We start from the raw sequence: 12,166 nt of genomic DNA, 5'->3' as shown, positions 1-12,166 counted from the left end.
GATGCCACCCCCACCCCCACCCCCGGCTTCCTGCCTTTCTTTCCCTTCTCAACATTCACAAACAGCTGCAGTGCCTTGTGATTTTTCACGAAACTCTACAGAGTGCTTTCGTAAGATAGGTCCTATTTCCCCCCAGGAGTTCGTTTTGTTTTGTTTGTACCAGGAACCGAACTCGGGACCTTCCCTTGTAAGTCAGGCAGCGAACCTCTGAGCTAACTCCCTGGCCCACCCCCAGGAGTTTTGACCTCATCTTCCCAGTGACCAGGGATTATAGATGCTTATCAGTTTGCTCAGCTGCCACAAAGGTGCATTGGAAGTTAACTGCCCTCCCCCAGCCACCTGCAGCTGATTCCTAGGCACGGAGCTCCCACCCACGCACGCACACCCACCCCAGGAGCCCCACCTTCTTCTCACTCTCCACATCCCTTGTGGTCATCTTCCTCTGTTATGCAGTGCAGTGGAGAGTTCCATCTTCAGAGCCAGCAGACCAGCTCCACCCCCCACTGAGTTTGTGACCTCAGGGCAGCCACTTCACTTCTCAGGGCCCCAGTTTCCTCATCTGTAAACCAAGCCTTTAGTAATGCCCAGTCCCTGTGGTCATCATGAGGTTAGTATGAGGCACATATGCACACTTTAGCCCTGTAACAAGCACTTGATGTTGCTTCTCTACTTGTCTTCACCAAAAACCACCTCCCAAGGTTATGTGTCCATGGGGAGACGCCACAGAGACACCAGCTCCCAGTTGCCAGATTACGTCTCTGCAGCCTTGGGTTTCCCCTTGAAGCAAGGTGACGACTTCCTGTAAATTGGTTTCTCCTTTTCACCCTTACACTGCTCTTCTCTGAGTCAGGCTTTATAAAAAGTTCAGGAGGGATTTGCAAGCAGAAGCTCTGGTGCCCACAGCCCATAGCATGGCCCCTGGCCCTGGGCTGACTTTCAGATCCACCTGGCCCAGCCAGCCTTTTCAGAGCCCCACCCACCTCCGGGACCATGGCCAGGCAGGAGGAAGCAGTACTTGCTGTGGTTGGCCCTGTGACTCTGGTGTGAGAGTTCAGAAGCCGGACCTCCTGTGGCTGTTGATTGATTTGTCCCCATCCAGGGAGGGAGTAAGGCAAGAGCTTGTGAATCATTTTGCCTTTTGTCCCCACTTGTCCTTACTTGGGGTGGTTAGTTTTGCAGCCGGGTTTAATTGGGGCCCAGAGTTCACCTAGGTCAAGACTGGTGTGAAACCCTAGTGAGGACCTGGAGCAGTGGAAATGCCCTAAGTGGGGACAGGGAGGGTGAGAGTTGCTCACACTGTCCCATTGCTCTGGGAGGGTGCTAGTGGCTTTCTCGGGCCTTCCCTGCATCCTTGTTAGTTTGGTGGATTGTTGTACAGGCCTCGCAGCAGAGCCCCGGGCTTGTCCTACTTCCCACCCCCATACAGCAGCCAGGATGCCCCTTTAATTGTAAGCCAGATCCCAGTCCTCCTCATTGTCCAGATGAAGAGCTAGACTGACAGTGGGCTTCCTGTGGCCCTGCTCCCTCTCTGCCCCCACCCTGCAGTGCTGCGCACTCTCCTCTAGGCTCATTGGCCCGCCAAACACTCCTACTGCAGAGCCTTTGCACTGTTTCGAATACTCACCCTTCTGGTAACCTCATGCTCCATTCTCCCTGGGAGTCCGGACCATACATGTACTGGTTGATACATTTTTGCCTGTCTTTGTGCATGAGAGCAGGATATTCTCACTGTTGTGCCCTCAGTGCCTACCAGGTTCTCGTATAGCAAATACTTGTTGAATGACTGGACAGATCATTTGCTGGGAGCCTAGAGACCCTGATCTGTCACTGGCTGCTTAGTGATCTTCAGTCCAGTTGTGGGCCAAGGAGCCTGCCTCGGAGAAATCAGGAAGCTAGGGCTTGGTGTTTCCTGGAAGTCCTTTAAGTGTCAGATTTCAAGTCTTCTCTATCCCTAAAAGAACTCTGGTTGTTTTTGTTTGTTTTGTTCTTGTCTCAAATAGGGATTTGAGTCCAGGCCAGCTATGAACTTGCTAGGTAGGCTCACCTGGCCTTGAACTCACAACCCCCTGTTTGAATCACCAAGCGCTGGGATTATAAGTGTGCACCACCACGCCTGGCTAAGAAGTCTGGTTTTACATGAACTGGATAAGTTGTCCTGTGGGTCACATAGGAGGCCGGGCTGGTTCTGTTTGAGGATCAGACCTAGCAGCAGTGAGAAGTGTAGAGCGGCATGTGGCCCAGTGGGCGTCCCTGCTCCTGGGGGAGGGGGGAGCCTCCCTGGAGGCCAGAGCACCGGAGGATGGAGGCTTTGGGTTTGCTGCCTGCTTCTGTGCCTGGCTCCTGGAACCTTGGCTGTCTCGGTCCTCCCAGCCGCCAGTCATCCCTCAGATAGCAGTTCCCAGCCTATCAGGTCCTCTCTAGCTCCAGGAGGGAGGGTGGTTAATAGAGAATGGAAGACAGACAGACACAGACACACACACACACACACACACACACACACACACAATATTACATTATATGGGCCTCAAAATCTGACCTAGCACTTTAGCACTCCTGAACCATGGGACCTTGGGCAGGTTACTTAAGCTTTCTGAGCTTTCATTTCTCATCTCTTAAGAGAGGAGCATAACTTCAGAGGATCCTGGTAAAGAGAGGATGAGAATGTGTGTGTGACTTGCTTAGCATAAAACCTGGCACATGGTGACTGTACTTCAGATGTTAATAATAACTTAGTGATGGTGGCAGTGTCTGGTACATAGTAAGCCTTTAAAGGCTGGTAGCTATGTTCTGTGTTCTGGCGGGAGTGAACATAGCTCATTCGTTTTCCAGTTATTTACGGGTACCTCCTTGGTCCAGATGCTCACTTGCTGTGTTGGGAATGTAAGATGAGTAAAGAGGTGTGGTGTATACCCTCCCAGGAGCTTGTGTGCTGGCAGAGAAAAGGCACTCAACGCATCAGCAGACCAGCAGTTAATGGTTTAGTAAAGCCATTCAGGAAATGAGGAGTACTAGGGAGGTCTGCTGTGTGCAGAGTTGTCAAAGAAGTTCCTTCTGAGAAAAGACGAACATACCAGAGAAAAGGAGAAGCAAGTGCAAAAGCCCTGAGATGTAAGAGTTGGTTTGGAGACCTGTCTTGAAGCTATTGTAAAGGGAGTAGAGGGGGTAGAGAGAGTTTTGTGGAATGAGACTGGAGCAGCCTTCAGTAGGGTCCAGATCATGCCTGGCCTGGAAGGCTGTGATACGGAGTTTGGATTTTATTCAAAATTTAATGGGGCCAGGTGTGATGGCTCATCTCTGTAATCCCTGCACTCGGGAGGCTGAGGCAGGAGGATTGCTGTGAGTTGGAGACCAGCTTGGACTACATAGTGAGATCCAGGTCAGCATGAACTACATAGTGAGACCCTATCTCAAAAAACAAAACAAAACAAAACAAAAATTTAATCGGGCTGAGCCTAGAAGTGCATTTCTGTGATCCCAGCAACTTGGGAGACTGGGTCAGGAGGATGGCATTTTGATGCCAGCCTTGACAACTTATTGAGATCCTTTTTCCAAATAAAATAAAAAAGACTGTAAGTGGATCATGGTGGCACATACCTGTAATCCCAGCACTCTGAGAGGCTGAGGCAGGAGGATTACAAGTTCTAGCCCAGTGTGGGAAATATAGTGATTAGGGACAGACTCTAAAAATGAAAAATGTGAAAGGGCTCGGGATGTAGATCAGTGCAGAGACTCTGGGTTCAATCCCCTGTGCCACTAAACAAGTAAGAAAACAAACAAGAAAGTAAATAAATAGGGCTGAGATGGGGATTTAGCCCAGTGGTACCACACCTGCCTTACAAGTGCAAGGTCCTCAGTTCAATTCCTGGTACCACACGCATGCACACACGCACACACACGATAAGTAGGGCTGGAGGTATAGCTCAGTGGTAGAGCACCCGTGCATCAATCCCCATTACTGCACAACTAAACAAAACTCACCCAAACCCACCATACGTATAAAATGGGAAGCTTTTGACGTGTCAAGCAAGGATCTGATACACATTTCCAAAATGCGCCTCTGGCTTCTGGGTGGACAGTGGAGTGACAACAGAGAAGACTGGCCTTAGAGGGCCCTGGTTGCTTTATTCCATCTTTAAGCCACTCCCCCACCATGCCTAGAACTTGTAGAATGTTCCAGCCGTGAGCTGGAGGAGGGGATTTGGAGCCCTGTGCTAGGCAGCCTGCCTGGTGGGAGAGGAGGCCTGGGCATCCAGCAGGCATAGGCTGCTCCCTGAACCAACTCAGGCCGGGGGGCCCCACAGACCCCTTTGGGATTACATCCCTTGGGTGACAGAGGCAGCAGCTGAACTCATCCCTCTGCTTATTCTTCTGCACTATCTCCTTCAAGGAACATTTCCTCTCCTCTGTCTTACCCTCCCCAGGAGAACACACATCACCCTTGTGGCAGTTCCCTGTTTACAGGTCTCTCTTCCCCACTGGACCATAGGCCACATGGGGGAGGGATTCTTGTCATATCTGTGGCCATTATTCCTGCCATTTATTGAAAGTGTTGCCTGGCACAAAAGAGAATCCGGTAAATATTTGTGGAGTGAGTGACTAAATGAATGAGTCAATCAACATTGCTGTGGATGGTTCATCTCAAGTGATGCCCACTTCATTAGCAGCGGCTGCATGGAGCTCTGGGTTTAGTGGGGTTTGGAGGCTGCAGTTAAGTGCTGGGATCAAAGCTGAGTGCAGGGTTGCAACTATAGACGCAGCTGTTCAGGAGACTGAGGAGGGAGGGAGGATTACTTGAACCTAGGAGTTTGGGGCCAGTCTGGTCAACATAGCAAAATAAAACCCTAAAATTGTCTCTTAAAAAGAAAGACTGCTTGAGCCAGGCGTGGTGGCGCAGGTCTGTAATCCTGGCACTCGGGAGGCTGAAGCAGGAGGATCGCTGTGAGTTGGAGACCAGCCTGGGCTACATAGTGAGTTCCAGGTCAGTCTCAACTACATAGTGAGACCCTGTCTCAAAAAACCAAAAAAAAAAAAAAAAAAAAAAAAAAAAAAAAAAGAAAAGAAAAAAGAAAAGAAAAGAAAGAAAGACTGCTTGGGGTATGGATTTAGCTCAGCCACACAGTGCCTGCCTAGCAAGCATAAGGTCCTGAGTTTAATCCCCGGTACCAAAGAGAGAAAGAAAGAGTGCTGCTGTTGGGCATGGTAGCACATACTTGTCATCACTTGGGAGGCTGAGGCAGGAGGATGGTCACAAGTTCAAGGCCAGACTGAGCTATATAGCAAGACCTTGTTTCTATCTGTTGGTCACATCTGCCCTGGAATGGAGGTATGCATACAAGGATCAGTTAGTGATGTCTGTCCCAGGAACTTAGAGGGAGAGTGGCTGCCCTCACCAAGAAGCAGCTTGGCTGTAGGGGGTGCGGCATGGGAGCCTTTGGGTTTTCTGCTAATTGCTCTCTCTCCATCTCTCCTCCTAGCTGTCCCTACCTGGCCAGCAAGCTAACCATCGCCATCCCCATCATCGCTGCCATCCTCTTCTTCTTTGTCATGAGCTGCCTGCTGCAGACGAGTTTCACCGACCCTGGGATCCTGCCCCGGGCCACCGTCTGTGAAGCAGCTGCCCTGGAGAAACAGATCGGTGAGACTCCTACTCCCAGCTGAAGCTGTCTCCACAGCTCCATGCTTCGGGACTCAGGAGGAGGCCTGATTTCCTCTTCCTACGCTTTGCTGGGGATGGGGATAGAGTAATGAACAAGTCAGGCTGGAGTGGAGAGAGGTAAATGATGAACAAACGAATAAATAAATATGCAAGAAATTCTAGCGGTGAAAGCCGTGCTGGCAGCCAACATGAAACTGAGTGCTTCATAGGAGCCAGGCACTGTTTTAAGCTCTTTATATCCTGATCTTATTGAATCCTTCACTAATCCTGTGAGGTAGGTACTGCTGTTAGCCCCTTTTACTGATCGATTTAATTGAGGCACAGAGACAGTAGGTAAATGGTCCAAGATCACACAGTAAGTGGAAGAGTTGGGATGAGGCCCCAGGCAGTCTGGCTAGATCCCCTGCTCTTAAACATCCATTTACCCTCATTAATTCATTCAGCAGACATTTACTGTATACCAGGCACATAGATGTTGGTGATACAGCAGTAAATTGACAATCCCTGGTCTCATGGAGGTGATATTCCAGGGGAAGAGGGTGACCGTAAGCAAATCATTAGGTATCTAGGGTGTCAGACAGAAGAGAAGAGGGAGAGGCAACAAGAGCTAGAGGAGAGTGGGTGATTCTTTTTGGTGTTTTTTTGTTTTGTTTTGTTTTGTTTTTTGAGACAGGGTCTCACTATGTAGTTGAGACTGACCTGGAACTCACTATGCAGCCCAAGCTGGTCTCCAACTCACAGCGATCCTCCTGCCTCAGCCTCAAGTGCTGGGATTACAGGCATGCGCCACCATGCCCCGCTGAGAGTGTGTGATTTTAAAGAGGGTGGCCAAAGGAGGTCCTGTGATGGAGGTAACTTCTGAGCAAAGAGGCCCAGGCCCACAGCTGTGATGGCCTGGACTGGGGTCTAGGGGAAGATGGGGGTACATTAGGTGTGGGGCATGGCTCCTTTATTTGTTTTTGTACTGGGAACCGAACTCATGTTCTTATGTTTGTGAGGTGGCAGAACCACTGAGCTAAATCCCCGGCCTGCATGGCTTGTTTAGATTGGGCAGTCAGGGCAGGCTGTGTGTCCCAAATGTGGTAGGAAGATGAGGATCTACACGACAGGAAGGGAAAAAGACAAGTGGTGAACTGGCTCAGAGTGCCAGAAGGACAGTAGAATGGCTTGTGTGGCTTCCTGGCACCCAGCTGGCCCTTGACTCTAAGCACTGGCCTGCTGTGTGGGTTCCCCTGGGCCACTGGGCCCCCTGTGCCAGGGCCTTAATCTCAGCTGGCCCCACCCCAGCTCCTTCCTGCTGAGAAGTGACACGGCTATCTTCACACCTCAGGGTTTCCGGTCTGCGGTTGGCTCCTTCCCCTAACAGGGTGCTGTTTACATAGGCTTTTAAATGCCCAGCGGGCCCTGATGAGATCTAGTGGCCTGTAAATGTCACAGCCCTGCTGCATCCATCACTGGAAATCATTTCAATGATTCTCCAGGATGGCTTGGGAGAGCACCAGCAGGGAGAGGATGTTCTCTGGAACTTGGGCTGCTCTTTGTCTCCTTCCTGTGCCCAGCTGTCCACAGCTACACCCACTGCTGCTTTCGTCTTGCCTCCATAGGACTTCCTTCTCTCTCTCACCCCACCCAGGATGCAGCTCTTAGCACCCTTCCATTGGACCTAGTCTGCTCTCCCTGGCAGCTGCTACAACTCGGCACCTACTCAGTTTCTCCTCCCCTTCAGGTTGGGGCTAATTGTGAGGCAGGGTTACTGTCCAGCTCAGCCAGACTCAGAGGTTGGGGTGGCCCGGAATCGGCTGGCCTCCTGTGAGCTTCAAGGTAATGGTGACAGCATTAATCCCCGTGTTTGGAGAGAGTTTGACCGAGTGCTCAAGGATTCCCACCCGTTATCCCTCCAAGGCTGCAGTGCAGACAGCCCTGCAGGCCAGGTGTGTACCGCAGGCCCTCCGCCAGCAGTCGCAGGGCCAGGGAGAGGAGGAGCAGCATGGCGCGTGTTCTGTCCTTCCCGGGTGCCAGGGCAGCAGACTCGTCCCTTCGTCCTTGTGTCTCCGCATTAGCGTCCCCTACCCTGACCCAGCAGAGCCAGCCCCTCATCACACAGTCCCTCATACCTTCTTCTCTGTCCCTGAGCCTCGAGGTCAGTCCTGAATCGTCCTTTCCCTGCAGTGTGGGGCCCAAGTGTGTTCCTCGCCTTGTCATCGTGCAGAGGCTCGGGGATGTTGACTAAAGGGTGGATGAATGACTGGGAACGTGAGCCTCCGTGAGGCAGCCGTGCGACTCCCAGGGCACGGCTGGAAGGCCTCAGAGAGTCTCTGGCTGAGGCCCAGTGTGAGTCGTTCTCTGCTCCCTTACACAGAGGGATGCCCTGTGTGTGCCCTGGGGTGCGCCCTGCCCTCTGCAGCTTTCCAGGCCAGAGCAATGCAAGATAGAAAGCCTGGCTGTGCACTGTGGGTGAGGTCAGGCTTTGGAAGGTGACTGGGGAGACCAGAGGTATCTGCCACCTCAGGACCTGGAAAGGTGACAGCCACGCCAGCCTTGAAGTTTGGGTGGGATTGAACACAGGAAGATGGGGGGCCCTCCAGGCAGAGGTACAGAGCAAGAGGAGGCAGAAGTGGCAGGAGAAGGGACGCGAAAATGTGGAGTATTGTGAGAATTAGGGATATTTCTCCTGGAAGGATGGAGTCGGTCTCGTAGGGTTCAGGATGTTGGGCTCTAAGACCTTCCTTTGAAAACAGTTGCCAGGAGATTTTGTTTGCTTTGTTTGAGACAGTGTGTTGCTATGCAGTTCAAGCTGGACTTGAACTCACTATGTAGCCCAGGCTGCCCTGGAACTCAGGGCAATCTTCCTGCTTCTCCCAGGTGCTGGGATTACCAGTGTGTTCCACTACACCCAGCTAAACAACTCACTTTTAAATACAGACACCTGCCCATAACAGTATTTCAGTCAGTGGTAGGGACTCATGTATGACTGTAGTCCCATGAGTATATTGCTTGATGGTATCACGGTCCTTAGTTGTACAGGTGTACTCTGTGATGTTCTAGTGAGGAGAAAATCACTAATGGCATAATGACACATTTGTCTCTTAGAATGTATCCCTGCCCTTGGGCAGTGAGTAACTATACTTTAAAAAGAAAACTTGTATCACTTTTTTTTTTTGGTACTGGGGATCAAACGTGGGACCTTGCACTTGTGAGACAGGTGGCGGCACCACTGAGCTAAATCCCCAGCCCCCTTACATCACTTCTTTAAGTAGAAAACCACTTTGCTCTAGTAGAAGATACTTATATAAGCAAAAACAACATTACAGATTTCCTGATGGTTCCATTTCCTGTGGAAAGGGTCACTTCGAGGTTTGTGATGTTCACAGTGTCAGGCAGTAAAGTTGAGACGCTCCCTTTGATGGAGTCGAAGGCTTGACAAAGGTTGGAAAAGGAATAATTTTCTCGTTACACGATTCAGCGTTGCTTAGTGTAGCGGCAGGAAACAAATCATCTTCCATCCTCCTGAACACGCCCCCTGCAGGACAGGCGGACGGCACCCCGCCCCCAGCCGTGCTATGCACCAGGGACTCTGCCTTTGCCTGGCTTGTGCTGTTCCCTCTACTGTCCTGTCCTCCCCAGTGAGTCTGCAGCCTCATTCTTTCTGGTCCAGTGTCATGGTCTCTTCTTTCCCTTCCTTGCCTGCTACCTCTTGCTTGACCCTGCTTTTTCCCTCTGCACTCTCAAGGCATTGTGTATAGGCAGCAGTGTCATAATGGACTGGAATGGGTTAGACCTTGATATTACATCATCTCTTGTTTCCATAAAGTCTTACAGGGTTGTTATTACTTTTTAAAACATGGCTGTTATTCTTATTGCCCATTTTAGAGATGAGGAAACTGAGGCTCTATGAGAGGCTGAGCAGCTTCCTCAGAGTCAAGGGCTGACAGGCAGTCACATCAGGTTTCAAAATGAGGTTAGGCTGCTCCAGAGTCACCCGCAGTGGAGCTGACTCACTGTGCCTCCCATCTGACCTGGCTGGCAGCTGCCTGCTCCTCTAACTTCTGCCCTCAGGCCGAGCTCTTCCTGTATCCTCTGCCTTAGCACTAAGCCTGATAGCGGGTAGGAGCTCCATAAACCGCTGGGAAGAACTGCAGTGGTGACCCAGTTTGAGGCCTGGGCTCTGGCTGACCTTGAGCAGACCCTGGCAGCTGGAGACCACAGCCGTGCCATCCTCTCCTCCACAGGGCAGCACTGGGCAGCACTCAGCGGCTGTGGTGTAGCTCAGTAGTACAGTACTTGCTCAGTGTGTTAGTTACTTTTCTTGTTGTTGAGACAAAATACCCAGCACCCAAAGTTAAAGGAGGAAAGATTTGTTTGGCTCATGGTTTATAGCTCCAAGGCACAATTATTGCTAATCAAAAACTTTTCGGTTTGTAGAGGTTCCAGTCCATAGTTGGCTGGCTCCATGGCAGGGTGGCCTGGCAGAGGGACATTGCTGAGGAAAACAGTTCATGATGAGCAGAAAGTAGCAAAATGCAAACAAAGGACCTTAGCACCTTTTTGCCCCTTTTATACTCTGTTTAGACTGCTGAGATTAAGGTGGTGCTAAACCAATCAGTGGACTGCTTTAGTAACCACACACCTTTAATCCCAGCATCACACAAGCCCCACCTATGACCTCATGAGGCTTTGTGCGGACAACGCAGAGATGCCTGAGGCCCTGGGTTCACCCCTAGCCTCCTCAGTAGCCCAGGGCCAGGCCTGGGGAGCTTCAGTGACAGCCTTACCTATTCAAGCTGTCTTGGAGTGAGGGGACCCCAGTTCGCCCCTTGATCAGGAGGAGGAGGGTGTAGGGAAGTTCACTCGCTTCCCATAGCCATTGAGTCGAAGACAAGGGACCCTCCTGTCCGGTTGAACCCTCGGAGGCTTTGGCTTCCCATCTGGAAGGCAGTAGGAGGGCCTGGATAGTTTGAAGGCACCTTTGTACTTCTTGGGAAAGAGCAGGAGATAGCAGAAAGAGCCCTGGAGTTGATCTTAGATTCCCAAAGACAGGGAGCATATTTTATAATTACTCTGTCCTTCCTTCAACAAGTTCTTTGATTTTTCTGGGTGCTCTTGTTTGTTTCCATACTGGGAATTGAACCCAGGGGCTTCCCACTGAGCTACATGCCCTGCCCTTATTATTATTATTATTACTATTATTATTGTTTTGAGACGGGGCCTACCAAGACACTAAATTGCTCAGGCTGGGTTCAGATTTACAGTCCTCACCCTCAGCCTCCCAGAGTGCTGGGATTACAGGCGTGCAACACATTCAGCTCCAGAAAATATTTTTCGAATACCTACCAGACGGGCACAGGGTGAGTGAACAAATACTGTATGTTTAACTCACCTATATGTGCTTGTCCCTTAACTGCCACATCTGAGCCTTACGTAGTATCTTGTGCTCACACTTGAAAGGAGTTCACAAATGCCTTGGGAGACACCGGTTCTAGTTTCAGCCCCCTGTGATACTGTTGGAGTGAACTTGGTTGCCCCTCTAAATGTGGGCACACACCCACTTGCCCGGCCCAGAGCCCTCCCTGTGATCCAGTGAGGCAGGCAGTGTCAGCGCTTCGCAGCTGTGAGCCTCCCAGTCAGGAATGGACTCGCTCTGGGCACTCATAAGCCACCAGGGCAGAGGTTCTGAGGCCGAGTCTGGAGCGGAGACTGCTCCATGGTGTTGGGTCTGGGAATAAGCAGTAGGACCGCTGCCCTGCAAAGCCTGGTCTGATCCAGCTCAGTGACCTCCGTTCTGCCTGGGTGGCTCCCTTGCTCTTCTGTGTCTCTCTTTGCCTCCTTCACCCTGCTTCTTAGCAGCTAAGAAAGATGTCTTTGCAGAGCTTCACTTCCTCTTTCCAGAGTGTAGAGAAGAGGCCTTGCTGCCCGAGGTCAGAGCACATTTGTAGGATGTGATGCACCTTTCCTGCCTTGGGGGAGGAAGGGGCTGGGCTCCTGTCTGCCCTGGGAAGGACCACTGGGAACTCAAGAGAGGATTTCAGTAACTTTTCTCAAGCTCAAGGGGGTCGGTGGCTGTCCCCATTCACAGGTTGACTTCTGAAGGTTTCTGTATTCAGTTGTATGGAATGTAGTAGTTCATAGAACAGTGATGAAAGTTTGTGTGTGTGTGTGTGTGTGTGTTTATACTGGAGATTGAACCCAGGGCCTTTCACAGTAAGCTACATCTCCACCTCTTTATTTTTTTTATTTTGAGTTAGATTCTTGCCCAGTCTGAGCTCAATCTTGTGATCCTCCTGCCTCAGCCTCTCAGAGTGCTAGGATTACAGGCATGTGCCACCACATCTGGCTGATATTTACAGGCGGGTATCCCTAATCTGAAAATCTAAGCACTTTTTTTTGGTACCAGAGATCAAACTCAGGACCTTGCACTTGTGAGGCAGGCACGGCTAAATCCCCAGCCCCCTAATCTAAAAATCTGAAGCCCAAAATACTCTAAAACTCAAAACTTTTTTTTTTTTTTTTTTT

The 12,166-nt window shown here is 50.7% G+C and overlaps 1 protein-coding gene across 1 annotated transcript in view; it reads left to right on the top strand.

The window, feature by feature from the left end:
- The first annotated feature begins 709 nt into the window (after positions 1 to 709).
- The window catches only part of Zdhhc18 (zinc finger DHHC-type palmitoyltransferase 18), a 28,094-nt gene continuing 16,637 nt past the window's right edge, over positions 710 to 12,166 (top strand). The window contains exons 1-2 of the mRNA XM_033767370.1: positions 710 to 801; positions 5,475 to 5,635. Coding sequence (XP_033623261.1) covers positions 710 to 801; positions 5,475 to 5,635 — 253 coding nt within the window. The remainder of the gene's footprint in view (positions 802 to 5,474; positions 5,636 to 12,166) is intronic.

This window comes from Fukomys damarensis, unplaced genomic scaffold (assembly GCF_012274545.1).
Source record: "Fukomys damarensis isolate Sample0158 unplaced genomic scaffold, DMR_v1.0_HiC HiC_scaffold_23, whole genome shotgun sequence".
NCBI classification, from domain to species: domain Eukaryota; kingdom Metazoa; phylum Chordata; class Mammalia; order Rodentia; family Bathyergidae; genus Fukomys; species Fukomys damarensis.
The sequence above is the reverse complement of the archived record's forward strand: the minus strand, read 5'-3'. Positions and strand labels throughout refer to the sequence as shown.